Below are 18742 nucleotides of genomic sequence, written 5' to 3'. Positions count from 1 at the left end.
AGAAAAACCTGAAAGAAAGGGAAGTATTACCATGAACATGATTCAACAACCAAGTGTGTTAGGACAATATGAAACCAAGTGGTGTCATTCCTGAAAGAACTACAATATATTCTTTAACTCTACATTATTTCCACCAGACAATCTAGCAATCATGGAGGATTGGCATTAACTCCATTTTTCACTGACTTCTAAGTGCCATTTAAAATAAAGCAAAACAAAAAAAAAAAAGAGGGTGAGAGCTCAAAGTGCTCTTTAAAAAGAAAAAAAAATCATCTGTATTATAAGGCCCTGTATAAATCACAATTTCATGGACTGTATGGAAATTGTGAAAATAGCCCCAGACCATGATTTTTCCAACAGTGGCATTCCCACTTCTGCCTCCCCACTAAAGGCACAGCTGCTGGTTGGGGGTTAGCAGGCCAGTCTCATCCTACAGTGGGTCAGGGCGGTGGTTGCCAGTCCTTTTCCAGGGAGTACCAGGGGGAAGTGGGTGGCGATGGCAGTATCTCACCACATGGTGCTGGCCAGCGTAGGGCAGGGATCAGGTCACAGCTCACTCTGTGTTCAGCTCCAGCCCAGGCCATTGCTACTCCTTCCTGTCCAGCCAGCAGGGAGAGGGCAGTGCTGACAACATGGTAAATAGAAGCCTTGGCCCAGCTGGCTCAACAGTGGCCCCCTGCAAGCCCAGGGGAGATACCACAGGGGCTGAGACTGGGATCCATCCTTGCACCGCAGCCAGCACAGTAACCGGTGCTGCTGCGTCTTGGATCAGGAGGAGGTGTGTGAGGAGTCGGGAGAGGGGCAGGGGGTGGATCCCATTCTCAGCTCCTCATCAGCTCCCGTTGCAGTGTCTCCCCCTGACCTCCCAGTGGTTGCTGTGGAGTAGGGCAGGCTGGAACAGGGCTCCTAATGGCTGCATTGTCAGTGCTGCCCTTTTCAGGCTCGCAGGAAAAGAAGCTGCAGCAGAGACATGGGCTGGAGCTGAGAGCCGAACAAGCCCCTGTTTTCCTTCCTGGGCTGCACTAGATCAGTGGTCCACCATGTGGTCAGACACACCCCTTCAGAAGTGTTGCCCCTCCCCCTCCGCAAAATAGGACAAGCCACCACCTCCTTGTCCCTTGCCTCTCCAGTATGGGAATGGCCCTCTACCTGCCCCCCACAAGAGCAATTGTGCCCTCAGCAGGGAGATGGAAGCAGGGATGCCTGCTTCTAAAATCTGTGATTTTCTCAGGGCCTTAATTATGAGTCATTTGTGGGTTTAGGAGAAGGATGGGAAGGGAAGAAGAAGATCATTGCAAGACTACAATTCAAGAGTTTTGCCTTTTAATGTAAAAATTCACTGCAGTCTACAGAAAAATTCAAAAACAGTTGATTGTTAGCAGCAGCCTCTGATCAGTAGACTTGATTTTCAGCAGTAGTAATAAATTAATTTCCAAAACCACAGGGTCAGAATAATGTTGCAACTTAATCATCTTTTTCAACAGAAATCTGGTAAGCAGCAAGTATAGTAGTTTGAGCAAGAGATTGGTAGATAGAAACTTGTAAATTCTACTTCCAGATCTGGCAAGGACTTGTTATGGGATTTGCATACTAACAATACTTACTATCTATGCAGCCCTTTTCTTCCATAAATCTCAAAGCACTTTACCAAGATCGGTCAACATTATTATCCTATTTTAGAGATGGGGAAACTGAGGCAGTGATTCATCCACTTGCCTAAGATTACACAGCAAATCAGTGGCAGAACCTAGAACAGAATACTGGTCTTTGATTTCCAATCCACTGTACTGGACAATGCTCTTTTCTGAGTGTCGATTCACCCCACATGTGTAAAATAGGAATAATTTTTATTCACCCATGTTACATGGGTACAGTTAGGATTTAAAGTTATATAATACTCTGATGACCTATAAAAGCACTACATTACACACATTAAAAGAAGGTTAAGGTTGCAAAGCTAAGTAGGGCTAACCACCCATCCCACTGGCGGTAGAGGCCAGCAGCTTGGCCGGGGCGGCGGAGGCTTGGCTCAGCACTGGGGCCAGCCCGGCACTCGGGGGGTTGGCGGCTCGGCTGGGGAGACCATCAGTGGTGGGGGCAGAGGCTTGGCCTGATGCTAGGGCCAGCCCTGTGCTCGGGAGGGGGAGGGGTTAGTGGCTCGGCCTGGGGCCAGCCTGGCACTTGGGGGGCCACTGGTGGGGGGGGGATGGCAACTCACCTGGAGGGGGGGTGGTCAGCAGCTTGGCCTGATGCTAGGGCTAGCCCAGTGCTCGGGGGGCCTGGTGGCTCAGCCTGGCGCTCGGGGGCTGGCGGTTGGTGTGGGGGGGTGGTGCCTTGGCCCATGTGGCTGGAGTGGGCAGGTGGAAGGGCCAGGGCTCCTCTGGTCATGGAGGGAGAGGGGGGCTTCTCCTTTTGGGGGTGGGGTTTCGGGGCTCTGGCATGCAGGGGGCGGGGCCTTGGGTGGAATGGGTGAGGCCAGCGGGCTAGTCTCCACAATGCTGGGGTTCACACACCACTGATAGACTGGGGAAGAGATAAGAAGCTCAACTTGCCCTTGAGCAGTAATACCCTACACGGGGAAAAAACCCAAGCGTGCTTTAGAAACTACTGCAGACTCAGGTTAATTGGAAAAACTAAAAGTTGAGAGGTCATTGCCAATCCCATGAGCCAGAGGCTTTCCTTCTCCCACTCCTCACCGTACCTCTTTTAGTTTAATGCCTGTGTAGACTGAACAATAATTTATCAACTATCCGTTACATTTCCCCTACAAAATAGCTATATTTGTTCATATTGAGAATAAATTAGGACAGTATGTGAAATAGTAGAAGAAAACGCAATTCACTCAGCTCTAAAAATTATCTTTCTATTTCATATATTCAAAAGCAATTAAATACACAGTTGATCATGGGCCTTTATTAAGTGATGATTCACAGAGTTACTATACAGATTAGCTAGAGCACACAAAGTACAACATCAAACTAAAGCATCCGAAAGTACACTTATGTTCTTGGTACCTAGAACCTATTTGCCTGTAACAGATAAAGGATTTCATGACAACAGCTTTATTTCAAAGGGGTTCGGAGAAGTGAAGAGAACATGTTGACCAACTTATGTAACTTTTAGTTCTTAAAAGCAACAAATGTTATTGAGTGCTATATTCAAATTAAACAATTAGTGAACTAGTGTGCAATATCAGTTCCTTGAACTGTAATTAGTCTCAGGAACTATTAACTTGCAAATAGAGATGTGCCTAGTACGGCTTTAATAACCAGATTTGCACAACAGTGTAAAATTCTTTGTCACATATATAATCAGTAGTGGGACAATTTCACTGTTCATGCATATAACAAATTGTATACCAATTAATGTCTTTATTTAGGCAACAAAAAATTAATTAACAGTAGTTGCCAGTAAATTTTTTAAAATGCTTATAAAAGTAAGTCTCGGCTATCAGAACTGTTTTGAAACTAATCCCAACATTAGAACAAATGGGACAGGTGACCTTCATTGGCACTAATCAACAGCACTTTAGTCTGTATTCATTTCCAGCTCTTATGAAAATAGTTCCATCATTTAATCGAAACCTTTATCTGACCGCAGCCATTTAACTGCATACTAAACATAACACCATCTGTGGGAGTCAGACAGTCAGTCTTCAGAAGAGGTGCTGTTAGAAGGATGGTTATTATAAAAGGAATCATAATGGGGAGTAAGAAATACACTAGCCTTGCATCATACTTTTTTAATAGTATGACTGATAATCTGTCGGTGCTAATGTAAGGACAAGGTCACTCAAATTTTTTGTTATGTTTGGCTGGAAAAATCTAAGTCTACTGGCATGATAAATATACCAATTCTTCAGTTTTAATGCAATTAGACAGCTTTTCATAAGTTCTCAAAGTCCAGGCTCTCTTTGGTTTCTAATAACTATGTTTCTAGCTCTTACAATTAAAATATTAGTGATCTAAATATCACCGATTCAATCAGCTTAACAGCCATTGACTTTAAAACTTAGCTGTGAACATTTGAAATGCCAATATACAATTTACCCAGAACTCCCAACTCACAGCTCAGATAATTTAAATTAAATTAGTGGCTTCTGTTGCTTGTGTTAGACTTTGAAACTTTAACATTCTTTTAACATTTTTTTTGCCATAATATGTACATAAATTAGACTAGAATAACATAGACTGTGTATATCTATTAATTTCCTTGAGACACAAAATAACTCATTCCTGGATTCCAAAATATCTTGATTGATCAAGAAACTGACAAGATAAAATATGCATCTGCTAACTAAATTACTTTTTTTTTATAAGTGCACAAGTTTAACCAATAAGAAATTGTCAGCCTGTAAACATGGATGTAATTAATTTATTCTATAAAAGAGCTGCCTGAGAGATTTTCCTGGGACTAGTTGCAAACATTGGGATGAGTGGATTGATTTGCTGCAGACGTGTGTATGAGCCCAAAAGACAATGAGAGAGGCAGCAGAGCATCCCAAAGAGAGAGCAGAGGGACAGAGCTCTTTTGGGGCACATTTGGATTTCTGAGCAAGGAAACTGCCTACTGTTTGTTTCTACTGTAGTTCTGTGATACATGATTTTGTGTACATTCTTTGTAAATAAACAAGATTTGCATCTAATAAATACCTTATTCGTCTCATCCATTTCTCTTCCTAATGGAAACAAAGGATATAAGGCCTTGTTTAGTAATAAGGGTTGTAAGCAGTACAGAATTAACACCTGCCAATGGAAGTAGTAAGTGTAGAATTAATGGTCACCTGGTTCTTACCACAACAGGTTTCCATAGGCCAAAAGTTATTTTGATGAGCAGTAAAAGCATCCATTTTGTCTGTCCTGTCTGGAGTTTGAGCTCTGTGTAAAATGCCGAAACAAGAGACTGGGATGGTATATGTCACTCACTGCAAAGCATATCCACATTTTAGAGTTCTTGTTAGATATTGAATACTCAGGTGGCAGCAGTAGCCAAGAATGATTACATCCTTCCTCAGTCCCCCTCCCCTCCACACACACAAAAAAGAGAGGTTTCAGAGTAACAGCCGTGTTAGTCTGTATTCGCAAAAAGAAAAGGAGTACTTGTGGCACCTTAGAGACTAACCAATTTATTTGAGCATGAGCTTTCGTGAGTTACAGTGAGCTCAAATAAATTGGTTAGTCTCTAAGGTGCCACAAGTACTCCTTTTCTTTTTACAAAAAAGAGAGGAACTCAGGCTCAGCTAAGGGTTTGGCCAGCTGTTATTATTTAGTGGCTCAACTGTTGTTACTCCTTGAGCCAACTCCTGAATATTACTTAAGTAATGAATAACCTCTCTTCTTGTTTGCTCTAGCACTAACTCTTCCAAGAAACAATTGTTTAAGGTGTTGGGAAATTGCTTCTCTAAACTTTGCACCATTATGATATTTGACCAGTTTACATTCAGGTAGTTCAAATCACCTATTATTCTCTAATACCTGATTATGTCTCCTAATTTTCAATATATGTGCATTAAATGCAGAAGTATTGAGAGCAACATTTAATCTCATCTTTTTGCCACCATGGCTTTGGTCATAATGAACATTTGTGTTTAGTCAGAGGCTGACTGGCAAAAAGCAAGGGAACAACTCCTGTAGCTTTACAGGCTGACTCTTCATCAGGGATTGAAAGGAACTGAAACGGACTTGAACAAAGAAAGCAATTGCATTGTAGTTAATCTCTCTATTGGTAATAAAGCTGCTTAAGCCATTCGCCACTGACAAGATGGGAACCTGAATCTCAAGGTGGTTTGATCATTCTGTAGTACCTGTCAAAATTCGAAAACCTTCAAGACCTGATGATCTCTTCCAGCCCCCTTAAAAATGGAAAGAATTTACATACTACAAGCATTAGAAATCCTACAAATGCTTCTGAAAAAGAAAAGCCATTTTCTGGCATTCAAGGAAAGAACTATCTCATTACATACAACATTTACCTTATACCACCAGTTAAATACAGTGCAGAGCAGGTTAATTTAGGCTTAAGATATAGGTTTTCTAAGGGCATGGCTACACTGGAAACTTCAAAGCGCTCCCATGGCAGCACTTTGAAGTGCGAGTGTGGTGAGGGCTGGGAGAGAGCTCTCCCAGCACTCCTGGTAATCCACCTCCACGAGGGGATTAGCACCCAGAGCTGGGAGTATGGCTCCTACTGCTCAGAGCCTGTTTACACTAGCGCTTTAAAGCCCTCAGACTTGCTGCGCTCAGGAGGGTGATTTTCACCCCCCTGAGCTAGCAAGTTAGAGTGCTATAAAATGTAAGTGTAGACAAGCCCTAAGAGTCAAGTTTTATAAAGTTTAACAGTTTACTTTAAAAGAAAACGGGATATCTTCCAAAGTTCTCCATCCTTTCCCCTCCCCAAAGCAACACACACTTTTATTGCCAGATTTTGTTGCACTTTAGTACAACAAAGTGGAATGTTAATTTAAAACCCTACCCCAATGAGCTTGATTACCAGAAAAGATAGTGATTAGAGATTCAGAGACATGGTCGCTTGCATTGATTTAAGGAAGGGAATGTGTCTTCATCACATCCAACCACAAAGCTGCTATGCTTCATGAGCATTACAAAACAAAAACAAAAAGTCCCCAAACAATCCAAACTAATGGATGACATTAATATTTGGTTGAAGAAGAATTTTCAACTCTGATCATGCAAATGCCATTTGACCTGACCCAGCTCTTTATTAGAGTTCAGATACAGTTACAATACAACTAGTATTCACAGCAGAATCTGGAAAGAGTTTGGGGAGTAAAATCAATTTCAGCATTTAACTCCACAGTAGTCCTATTGTCTTTGGCTGCAGTAAATATGGTAAAGATTATAAATAGTGAAAGTCTGAAGGGATATAGTAGGTTTTGCTCAGCAGCTTAGCTCTAAAAATTAAGACTGCAAAGGTGGTGACAAACTGCTTTTATAGATCATTAGATCTTGTTCTTGCATTTCTGATTTCCTGACTTCCTCCATGCCTCCCTTTATCCCCCAGAATAGATAAAAAACACACTGGTTAACTTCCACTGACAAGACATCACTAATTGAAAACATTAAAAGTGAAATATTTTTGGAGTAGCTTTGCTACGCTGTTATAAGCATTACAAACATTTGAGAATGCTTCTGTTGAGTATCTTCTTAAAACTCCTGAAGATCTCCTGAAGAGATCAGACAAAAATAATAAAAAAGTGTTGAAATTAAAAAGTAAATTCGATACTAGTAATTTGTAACCGGGGCCTAATTATTGCTTCTTTCTTCTGGGAAATATAAGATTGTATAGCAATTCCAATGGAGATGACAAACTGATCTTGCATATCCAATGTACTCAGTTTTTTTCAGTCCTGTATTTTCACACACACACACACACACACACACACAGAGTGTGTCTTTTTTCCCCAGTTGAGTACCATTCTATAGAACATGCTAGATTTATTTTTTTGCATAGTAGTAACTTTATTTTTAAAAAGACACCAAAAGAAATTAATCATTTCTATACTGGCTAAGAGTTCTCAATCCTTTTATTTTGTAAATAATAGAAAGAAGTGAATTACCATTCCTCTTAATTTATTATTTAGCAAAAGCAGAATAAAACCAGAGTAACCTATTACAGATTTTCCTGTTTCATGGTAAAAATCCCTAGAGGTTGATAAAGTTTATTCAATCCCCAATTAGATTTATAGTTTAGTCTCATAGATTAGAGATAATAGCAGGCTTCAAGGATCACAAGAACTTTTTGAGGAACTTTTATTCACTAAAGCAAAGCTTTATTAAACCATGACCTACATCCAAGAGCACTTAAGCATTCCTTGCATTCCTCCCCATCATGGAAAGTCTGTTTATCAGGCACAGCTACACAAATGGCTGGGAATCTCTAGCCACACTTTCAGCGCAGATTCAAGAAAATTATCCTGGTCTTTTGTCTAATAACAGTGATTCTCCACATAGAACAGAAGGCTCTTTCGTTCTGATTCAAGAAGTGCATATGTACTAAAGTTTACAATGAGCACCCATCTTCATTTCAGCAAAATACAGCTTACAAGTAACTACACTGTGTCCATTTACTATATGTAAAGACACCACATGGTCCCATATCCTGGCTCCGACGAGAGTTTTTAGATGTAAATTCAGGTGTCATCTTCTCAAAGAAAGATATTCAAAACAAACAGAAAAATCCCTGTCCAAGAAAAATATAGTTTAAACAAGGATCTATTAGGTAAGCCTTGAAAAAACTTCCACTATTGCTAGCATTAGTTCAACCCACCAGTGTTAAGAACATTGGGAGCCCTAGAATAAATCACCAGCATTTTAAGTATCATGTCCATTTGACTTGCTCCAAGTAGTTTTAGATGACACATTGCTGAAAATAATTTTAGCAGCTGCTGGTCCATCCATACTAGGGCTTCCAGTGTTGCTAATAGTAGTGAAGTTGAACCAGTGTTAGGATGGGAAGGAATTTTTTTGCAAAGCTTCCTTAATATAGATATCGCTTTAAAGCCCATCCTTCCAAAGGGGGACACGACATTCTTAGATCCACTGATGGGTGCTGGGCAAGAATTGTAGGTTTGAAGGCCTCAAGAGAGGTAGTGAGAATGAAGGGTAGAAAAAAGATTACTGTATATACTTGTTCATAAGCCGAATATTTTTGGTAAAAAAGTGAAGCATCAAAGAGCGGGGATCAGCTTATAAACGGGTCTACACCAAAATTTGATTATTTTAAACTCTATGGAATTATTGAACAGCAAACCACGTCCACTGGGAGCTGAGGGGCTCCATGCCTGTGAACGCTCCAGGTAAACAAAATGTCCAGACCGCTAGCAGCTTACCCTAATGGGCCAGGAGCCAAAGTTTGCTAACCCCTGAAATATATGAAAGGGTCATACAGGTTTTGCTATTTTAACCTATCCATCTGGGTGGGTCGGCTTACAAACAAGCGGCCTAATGAATGAGTATATATGGTAATTCTCGGTGTATAGGCTTGGTAAAGACAGAGGCCTCTTAACACAGCCTCTGGATTCTTTCACTGGGTGAAGGGGAGTCCTCTGTCAAACACCTTCAGAGGGAGAAGAGCTCTTGTTCAAATTGCTTTGGTTTCACACATCTCTATAAAATACCAGCAGAAACAGTTATTACCTAGCACAGAAGACATAGTGGGGGGAAAAATAGCAATGACACAGTATCATAACTCCACCCACAATTCCAGGTTAGCCAACATAGCCAAGGGGTAGTAAACTAGATTCTGTTTCTTCCCGCACATAAGGAGGACCTATTATTTACATCAATGCAAAGCCAATGAAGGAACTTGGAACTATGAAGGTTATATCTCCCTTTTATGAGTAGACAGAGAGAGAAAGATTATTAGGGACAGGGCAATTTGTGAGGGATTTAGAAAGTGATCTTCAAGCTGAGAACTATCACTCAGAGCAAAGGCTGCTTAGATTATACTTGAGGGTCCCTAAAAGAGGAATTCCTAGAGCAGACACTCTCTTTTCTCTTCCATGTCTTTCCTTGGAGGTGGCTACGGGTGCCCAAATGGGAGGGGGTTTGTGCATGTTATTTTCATAGTTGTAACAGCAATGGCAAATTATTTACTATGTACAAGTCAGTATTCTTTTTGTTCTTTTCTCTATTGGCTGTCACTTTTTCTTGCCTTCATTTTATTTATTTATTTATTTATTTTTGGTAGGGTGGATGAGGAAGTCAACTACTATAATATACCCAGAAAACAAGGGCTCAAAATGAGAAAGCAATATTGTGAAATTAAAAAACACAGCCTTAGGGAGTGACTGCTGGAGATATAAGCCTCCTTACCTATCAAGTGGGTAAGGGCATCTGATGAGGGTACATTACCAATGTGTGCTGATGGAAAGCCCAGCACAAATGCAATGATGCCAAAGGAATGGTGTTGATAGGTAGAGTTTACAGGGCTGGAGGTTACAGAAACAAATCTCTTTCCTTGTTAACTGACTGGTCCTGTTCCAGAATCAGTGATGACTATAAATATGGAACCTATAATACCATTTTTCCTTAATCACTTTTCAGATCAGAACCTTAAAAGACAAACTGAAAAAGAATTTTTTAAAGTTAGATTTGTGCTCCCGCTTGTTTTTGTTTGTTTTGGGGTTGTTTTTTTTTATGATGTAGAGCAAAGACCTAGGGGAGGAGAGGACCTGGCCTTATTTTTGTTACTTAATAATTATTTTCCTTGTTTTTCACCACTAGGAATTTTGCTGGAGGACCTCTCTGGAGCTCAGGAATGTTTACGGGATTTCTTACAACTTAGCTGAAGGGGCAGAGGTCCAGAACCTTGAAGGGTCAGGATGCTGAGCCTTTGACAAGCACATCTTTTCTCCAAAATAGAAAAAATATCACTCCAAAAACCACTCTGTCTACTATGTATAAATATTAAAGAGTCAGTAGCTCAGGCAGTGAGAATGACTCTATAGCCCAGTGATTAAGGCAATGACCTGGGAAATGGGAGACCCAGAATCCAGTTCCCCTGCTCCAATCACTCTTTAATTATTTATCCAAACAGGAAGAGCTTCAACAGGAGAGACTGAAAGAGAAATGCATCAGAATATCACAAAACTCAGTGATTAGAACTCCTGAGAGGTGGGAGACCCCCTTCAAATTCTTTTTCCCCCTTCAGCAGAGGGGGGAATTGAAAGTGGTCCCAGGTGAGTGCTCTAATCACTGAGCTGAAAGTTATAAGGTGGGCACTACCACCAACCCCTGCACCTGCTGTTTTCTGTGGCTAGCGTGCTGGCTTTTGCAAAATTGCATTTTAGGTGCTTCGCTCTCTCCCCTGCATTGGATAGGGAGCCTAAGTGCCTAACTAAGGCTTTGTAGATTCCATTGTTGTTCCAGTGATTTTCTAGAAGACTAAGAGTTATGTGTTGCAATGCTCGGGGAAGAGGCCGAGAAGAAATGTTCACTGTGGAGGAAAATAACTTTCAATTTCTGGCATAAAAATACATCCATTCATAAGTCATAACTCTGTTAGTGACATCACAATAATTTAAATGTCAAACACAGAATCATTATTTCACTGCAAAATCAAGAACAACAAGTTTTGATTAAGGACTTTATCTCACATACAAAACAATTTCACTTCACTTACACCAGTGGCATACAGAGCAATAGTAGACGAGTACAACTTTTTTTCTAAGGCCACTGTAGTGTTAAAATTCCTTTTTTAAAATAATTTAATCTCCGAATCAATGGGGAGTTTTGTGTATCTTCTGGGTAACAGACCCGTATAAGCTATCTCCTCAGATGGTATAAATCAGTGTAGTTCCATTGACTTCAGTGAAACCATAATGATTTACATCTGTTGAGGATCTGGTCCTTTAGGGCTTGCCCTTAGTAGAAAAGTGCACCTGTTTAACTAAATCAATTTTAAAAAAACTAATCTAACACAGACACACTTAAGCTAAATTGATATAAGCAAAGGTTAAAACCATTTAAGTGAGTCTACGTTAGGAGCTTGCATCAGTTTAACTAGATCAGTTTTTAAATCTATTTATAGTTAAACTTGCATACTTTTCCAGTACATACAGCATCTTAAGTTTCCAGTCTTTTCAGTAACTTTATTTTCATACTTTTCAGAAGTGAAGGGAATAGAACACCCCATGAAGTTCACTTAAGTTTTGTCCTTCTTTCTTCTTGAAAGAATCAAAATATACTGTTCATAAAAATAAGATATACTCTGTAGATAGAAAATATACATAGGTATGATTATCTTATCTTCAGATAATATATTCTTAGTTTAAAATTTCCAAAAAGTTCCATTACTACTCAACAGGCTGAAGAATTGTTTACATAATTCTATTCTTACTCTTTTTGGCCTCTCCCACTTGAGTGCCTCACATAAATCAATAGTTTTATAAGTCTATACCACAAAGAATCCTACTTCATCAAAAAAAAATTCTGTAGATGTTTGATAACTAAGAAAATGAAGAGAAACGAAAATACACTTTTCTTTCAAACACAGTTTAATTGCCTTGCAGAGAAATTACTGTGCACTCACATGGAAGATATAAAGAGAGTGTAGCTTGAATTTCAAGAGCAACACAGTGACCCTTTTAGGCCCAAGGAAACTGTTGCAATCCCCATTCTTTACACTCCATATCACCAAGATTAGTTGAGATTACTAGACTAAATTTTAAACAAGACCTATATTTTCACATGCATTCTATCTCTTTACTACATAAATTGTCAGAAAACACAGTTCAAATACAGAAGCCAATATATGTAATAGATTTATAACAGGCTTCACTCAAACCTTCTGATATTATACTGATCTGTTTAATAGGATTCCTAATAACCAAAGATAATCCTATTGGTTTTACTTCATTGGTATTTATACAGCAGTTTGCATGAATGCTACTGTCTGGTTAGCTGATGAAGGTCCTGAAAACCATGTAATTCTCCTAGCCAATGTACATTTGGACTATACAGCCACAGTCAGCCAAATCACTATGACACGTTCATACAGTTGGGTATTTTTAATTAAGCATTTATTTAACAATAGTTACATTTTAAATGGTAAGTTCTAAATTTTAATTTTGAAGTGGTATCAAAACAAATACTATAATGTGTGAAATTTAAAATCTCTTTGAGTGTCTCCCCCTCCCACATCTAACAGATAATTGGATTAAGTAATGCACTCTGCAAGGCACTACATATAAAGACCACTGGTGAAAAGTGAAATGGCTCATTTTGTTAGTGGGATTGACCATACAGAGCACATTACACAAGTACTCTAACAAACATTGCTCTGTACCTCTGCCACAACTGAGGTTTGGTCTAGACTTAAGAGTTAGGTCAACACAGCTACATTGGTCAGGGGTGTAAATAAATCACAGCCCTGAGTGATGCAACTATGCTGACCTAACCTCCAGTATAGATGTAGTATGTCAGTGGAAGAATGCTTCACAGTTTACAGTGTTGGTACCAGAATATGAGAAAGACAAGGTGGGTGAGATACTATCTTTTATTGGACTAACTTCTCTTGGTGCAAGAGACAAGTTTTCACCAACAGAAGGTGGTCCAATAAAAGATATTGTCTCTCCAGCAGCTAACTTCATTTGTGGAGGTGGTGTTCTTACACCAACAACAAAAAAACTTTTGTCAGTGCAGGCTGCATCTACACTAAGCAATTATGCAAGCATAGCTACACCAGTATAGTCTCCATAGTGTAGATGTACCATGAAACTAGCAAAGGTATTCTTGCCAATAGCACCTAGATATGAGTGTTCCAGAGGCTGATCTTTCATGGTGGAAAGTCTTTGACTTTAGAATTCACCTCCCAACTTGGTCCAACAGAGCAAGAGTTTTGTTAAATGTGAGGTGCAAAGGTTCACTTTGACCTTGTCTACACTAGGGGTACATCAATACTTCAACGACAGGTGTGTTCTTAACTCAGTTTAGCTAATCGTTTAAAATAGCAGTGAAGACGTGGCAACTCAGCTTTCAACTCAGATGAGCAGTTTGAGTTCAACCTCAGATTTCCTCTATAGGCTTTTACTTGCACTGCTAACATGAGTTAAAAGCTGAGTTAACAGGTCTTCCCCAATATATTAATGCAAGATGGCTAATGTGAGTTAAGGATACACCTTTAAATATATATATATATCCTTTAGGTGTATCCTTTAAATATACATATTTTAGTGTAGACATATTCTAGGCAATATATGGGTGGGGGAACCAAGGCAATCACAAGATTGTCAGTACCAGTGTGTCATAGGGTAAAATTCTGAACCTATTAAAGTCAATGGCAAAACTAACACAAGACGTTAACTTTGCCTAATTGTGATTTAGTGATCTAAACGAGGCATAAGTCATGGGCACGTGGTTCTGTAAGTGAAATTATAAAACAGAACAATGGATAATAGTTGGACTTCAAAAGAGAACTCACTGTTGATGATCACATTATGCCACTTGGCAGTAGTAGTGGGATTCAAAGAATAAACAGCAAGAAAACATACTACTGCCAAAAAACTAAGATGAGCAATACCACTGGCAGCAGATTCTTTTTAAAAACCCGCTACTGCTAAGGAGGTGGAGGGGAAGGAAAGGAGGAGGGAAAAAGGGAAGGAAGTCTTTGGGAATTTTAAAAACTCTTTCCTCATACACATAGTGTAGCATGTTTATTTGATACATCTACAGGCTAGTATGTAGTCATAGTTGCAAAATTTTGGATGCTACAGACAATAAAAGGTTTTGTTTTTGATTGTCTATGCTGTCAAACATTTTGCAACTATAACTCTATACTATCCTGCAGATGTACTGTATCAAATAAACACAGTAACAATGGAACTATTGACTTTGGCAGATTAATATTTTATAGTTACATTTAAAATACTTCAAAATTGTCCCCATAGATTCCTACATTCATCAACAAATATATGCAAACCATGGATGTGATAAGACACAAAATAAATATCTATTGGCTGATGAATGCATCCACTATCATGTTACTACTTACTTGACGGGACAAAAATCTTACTGAAGACCTGAGTGATTATATTTGCATTAATTATTAATTCTTCAATTATAATTCTAACATTTGAAAACAATATAATGGTTTTGTACTCATGTTCTGGCTGAATTGCACTGCTGAAGATTATTATATTAGCATATTGTGAAAACTGATATCCTGTGGTGCCTGCAACAATACACCCAACCCAGAATATGAATGTGGCACTCTCTAGAAATGAGCAAGATAAATGTTTATCTAGTACAGGACCAGACTAAATTCTGACAAAGTATGACTTAATGTTCTGGGTCATTTTAAGTGTTGGAAGAACTAAAATAAAACCTCTGTCAGATTTTGAAATAATATTGTGCCCTAACCAGGATCTCAGAGTTGACTGTCCAAGTGCTTTGCCCTGTAATTGACCTGCCAAGTCTCACTCAATTTGGATTAGTTTTAAAAGTTTGCAAAACTTCAGTTGATGTGTTTCAATAAAAACACTCAAAAAGATCGTTCCTTTAAAGTTGTCACATTAGCAGCTCTTCAGTAAACAAATTAGCTCTCTAGTAGTTATGAATTTTTAAACAGTAAAAGAGGTTGTAACCAAAAGGAAATACAAGCATAATAGTCTGGTAATTTCCCAGTTTGAAAGGGTTGAATGGAATGAATATGAAAAAAATGCTCTATGCATTTATATACTACTTTGCTGTAGTATTCTGTATATTGTACAAAAGTGTACACTATTATATTGTAACAAGCACAGAACAAGATGTTGTAGGTGAGATTTTTAGTGGAGTGAGGTTACAAAAGGGAACAAAGATAAACCTCATGAAAAAAAATCTTCCATCAGGCTATGGAAAACAAAGCAAGACAAAGCTGTTAAATTATACCCAAATTAAATTTTGAAAAAATAGTATTTTACAGAGATGAAACTATTATCAATAAAACAAAACTATTATTAATAAAAACAGTTAAAAGTATAAAGGAAGATTCCTTTTTCACAGCTTTTTCTAGATGACGACAAGATTAATTCTTTTAATTAGAAAGAATTTTTTCTTAAGGAGAAAAAAGGATAAAAACAATTTTTAAAAATATATGTAAAGTTACTTTTCGGTAGCCCTGGGCCCTCCACAAAAAGGGCATTACCTAGATTACCTAAAATTATTTTATCCCGTCTTTATTCTGATAATTGGATTTATATGATTATGAATTTTATGTCCCTTCTTAGATATTAACATTATCTTGACTGTGAAACATATTTTTCACATAATTTGAAAAGATACTGTCTTGACCTTCTCAGGATTTTTTTCCTCTCCAGAGTAAAGTAATGTTGTCTTCAATCACCTTTGTCAGATATTTCAGAAATATTTAGTGATTTCTGCCATTAATGTCAACCAAAAAGATTCACAACAATCATCTTGCCTGCAAATTTTTGGCTTCTGAATACCAAACTACTGTTGCTAAATACCACAATATCTTACAAACTAACATTGATTTTAAAGCTATTAAAGACTAATGTGCACTAGTGAATCTGTCAAAACATGCAAACAAGATCTCCTGGAGGCCAGGAACTATGGAAAATTGTAGCTGAAAGTTAAAATCAGAATCGCAAGGTCAAGGAAACCAAGCCACAACCAGTTCTCAAGCTTTCACACCCACACATTAGATTAAAAGAATTTTTGAATGCTCATACTTTAAAGACCCCAGTTCTGAAGAACGGGAAAAGTTGGATAACTTCTGCATAAATATGTACTGTTTCCCCTCTGTTATATGGAACAATCTAAAAACTAAGCTAATGTTATGAAAACATCCTTGATGCACATAATTTCCCTCTTGCCCCCAACATCCTTTCAACCAAGAGAGTGTTCCAGCACAGGGAAAATGTAGTCGTTCAAAATTTATTGTAAACAGCAAACACATTAAAATAATTTCTTGCAGTTCTCCAACACATCTATTAAGACACTTAAATTCTCATCTGTGCTGGTTCGCCCTTAGCTAATTACTACATTTTGCCTGTGGGAATACATTAAGGATTATGGAAACTACCCCTAGGGACTAACTACTATGGCCAACTTTGTTTTTCGTTTAAAAATTGTACATGTTGCACACATGTATGACACCATATGAGAATCCCCAACGGGGTGTTTACTCAGCACCGATGCTGTCATAACATAGGGGAGGCAGGGAGGGCTGCTGTCGAGTTTGAGCAACTTGTCAAAGCAGGAGAGCCTGGAAAAGCCATAGATGTACTGGTTTTCTTTCGCCCAGACCAGAGGCGCCTCCCACCTGCATCCTCTGTGGGGAGGAGAGGAGACTGCAGAGAGCAGCAGCACGAGCACGGGGTACCACGTCGAGCTGACTGCAGGAGCGCACCGCCGTCAGGCGGCTCTAGCCCCGGGTACTGGGTGGGGTCTCCCCCCAAGCACACACATACGCAGGGGCTGAAGAAGGGTGGGTCTGTGGTAACCCCTCCCCGCGAGAGGCTGCCCCGCGGGCTGAGCGGAGCCAGCAGATGCAATGGGATGTAGCTAGCGTCCGAAGGTGAGCGAGGCGCTTGCCAGGGGCAGTGCAGGAGAGGGCCCCGCCCGAGTTTACCAGCCGACTCGGGGAGGAGGGGGACTCCCGCCCCTGGCCCCCTTGGCGGCCCGCAGCAGGCGCGGGGCTGTCCGCCGGGGGGCGGGGGAAGTTTAAGGACGGCGGCCGAGGCCACCGCTTGCGCAGTTCCCCGCCCAAGAGCGCTGCGGGCAAAGCGCCGCGCCGCGCACTACACTTGGCCGCCCCGACACGCGGGAGGGGCAGGTGCTGGAGGCAGGTGTTCAGCCGCGGGCGGGAAGTTTGCCCCGGCGGGTGGGTCTAAGGGGGAAATGCCTCCTCCTCCTCTCCCTTCCCCCCCCCCCCCCAGAGGGCTCAGCCCTGCGCCGCCTTGCAGGGGACGAGGCTGGTACCTTGGCGGGGTCCTCGGGCTCTTCAAGCGGCGCCGCCGCCGCCTCCGGACTGGCGGGCTCGGACTCCGCTGCTGCAGTGGGCGCGTCCTGCGGACTCGGCTGCTCCGCCGAGCTGCCCGCGCCCATGTCGGTGCGTGCGGCTGCGGCGCTCCCGGCGCCCCGCTTCTGTCCGCTCGCCCCCGCGGGAGCCCGCTCAGCACCGGTAACAATGGGGATGTCCGCCCGGCCAGTCCCCGGCGGGCTCCGGCCGCTCCTGCTCAGGGTGACTCCAGCCTGCGAATGAAGGAGCCAGCCCAGCTTCCTGCCAACTCCTTTAAAAAAAATCACCTCCTCCCTTGTCCCCCCGCCCGTCTCTCCCGCTGGCTCCATCACATGAGCAGAGCCCCGGACACGCCTTGCAGCATCCACTCTGGCTGATAAGGAGGACAAGACCCAGCCGTGGCCGAGCCCCTGCTCCCCAGCGCCGAGGTTAGCCAGGGCTCCTAGGCCATCTCTTCAGTGAGCGGCGAAGGTGGGGGATGCAAGATCCCCCCCTCCCCCATGGCACTGCGGTACTGGGCCTTAATTCCATCCCCCAGAGCAGAAGGAAAGGGGCTGGGGACTGTGCCTGACCTTCGGCTCTCAGCTAAACAAGCATAGAGCTCCCCCTTCCCGCCCCAGTCTCTGACTAAGCCTTTCTTATCTTCCCTCCAGCAAGGACAAGGCAAAGAAAAGGCGGCTGCTCTCTTGGAGGCATAAGCTAGCGGGGCACTGAATTTATGGTGCAAGAAGATCAGGACCAGCTTGATGCAGTCAAGCCCACTGAGACATTAATAAATTGTGATCCTAGCAGATGATTTGTTTTTTTATGTTTGTGTTGCAATGTACCCATCCAGGAGCAGGGCCCCAGCTGAGCTAGGATGTGTGCAATCACATATGAAGACATGGTTCCTGCCCCAAAGGGCTTACAATCTAAGAGCCCCTTGAACTATGCTGCATCAGGCCTGCTCATTAAATAGCTGAGAGACTACCAAAGAAAATGTAGGTGCTGGAAGATTAATTGCACAGTGGTAGCACTGTTAGCTCAGCAGACACTACTGATATGATGCTGGTAAGGCTGTCTTTCAGATGGGACTTCAAAGGGAGACCTTGTTCACTTGCAGATGTAAAAGATCCCCTGGTACTTTTCATAATGTAGGAACTGACACTTGAGATGTGTTGACTGAATTCCAATTAGAGTAATTATATATATATAGGTTTCAGAGTAACAGCGGTGTTAGTCTGTATTCGCAAAAAGAAAAGGAGTACTTGTGGCACCT

At 41.1% G+C, this 18742-nt stretch overlaps 1 protein-coding gene and 1 long non-coding RNA gene across 2 annotated transcripts in view; one reads left to right on the top strand and one right to left on the bottom strand.

Annotated features, from left to right (window-relative positions):
* Positions 1 to 17920, bottom strand: part of AKAP12 (A-kinase anchoring protein 12) — a 136801-nt gene extending 118881 nt beyond the window's left edge. The window contains exon 1 of the mRNA XM_073337656.2: positions 17445 to 17920. Coding sequence (XP_073193757.2) covers positions 17445 to 17813 — 369 coding nt within the window. The 5' untranslated portion in view covers positions 17814 to 17920. The remainder of the gene's footprint in view (positions 1 to 17444) is intronic.
* LOC140909120 (uncharacterized) lies at positions 16776 to 18277 on the top strand. Its single transcript, XR_012158089.1, has 2 exons — positions 16776 to 17040; positions 18138 to 18277. It is a non-coding gene; the product is annotated as an uncharacterized LOC140909120 (long non-coding RNA).
* Positions 18278 to 18742: the final 465 nt, after the last annotated feature.

Source organism: Lepidochelys kempii, chromosome 3 (genome assembly GCF_965140285.1).
Source record: "Lepidochelys kempii isolate rLepKem1 chromosome 3, rLepKem1.hap1, whole genome shotgun sequence".
NCBI classification, from domain to species: domain Eukaryota; kingdom Metazoa; phylum Chordata; order Testudines; family Cheloniidae; genus Lepidochelys; species Lepidochelys kempii.
This window is presented reverse-complemented; position numbering and strand designations above follow the sequence as displayed.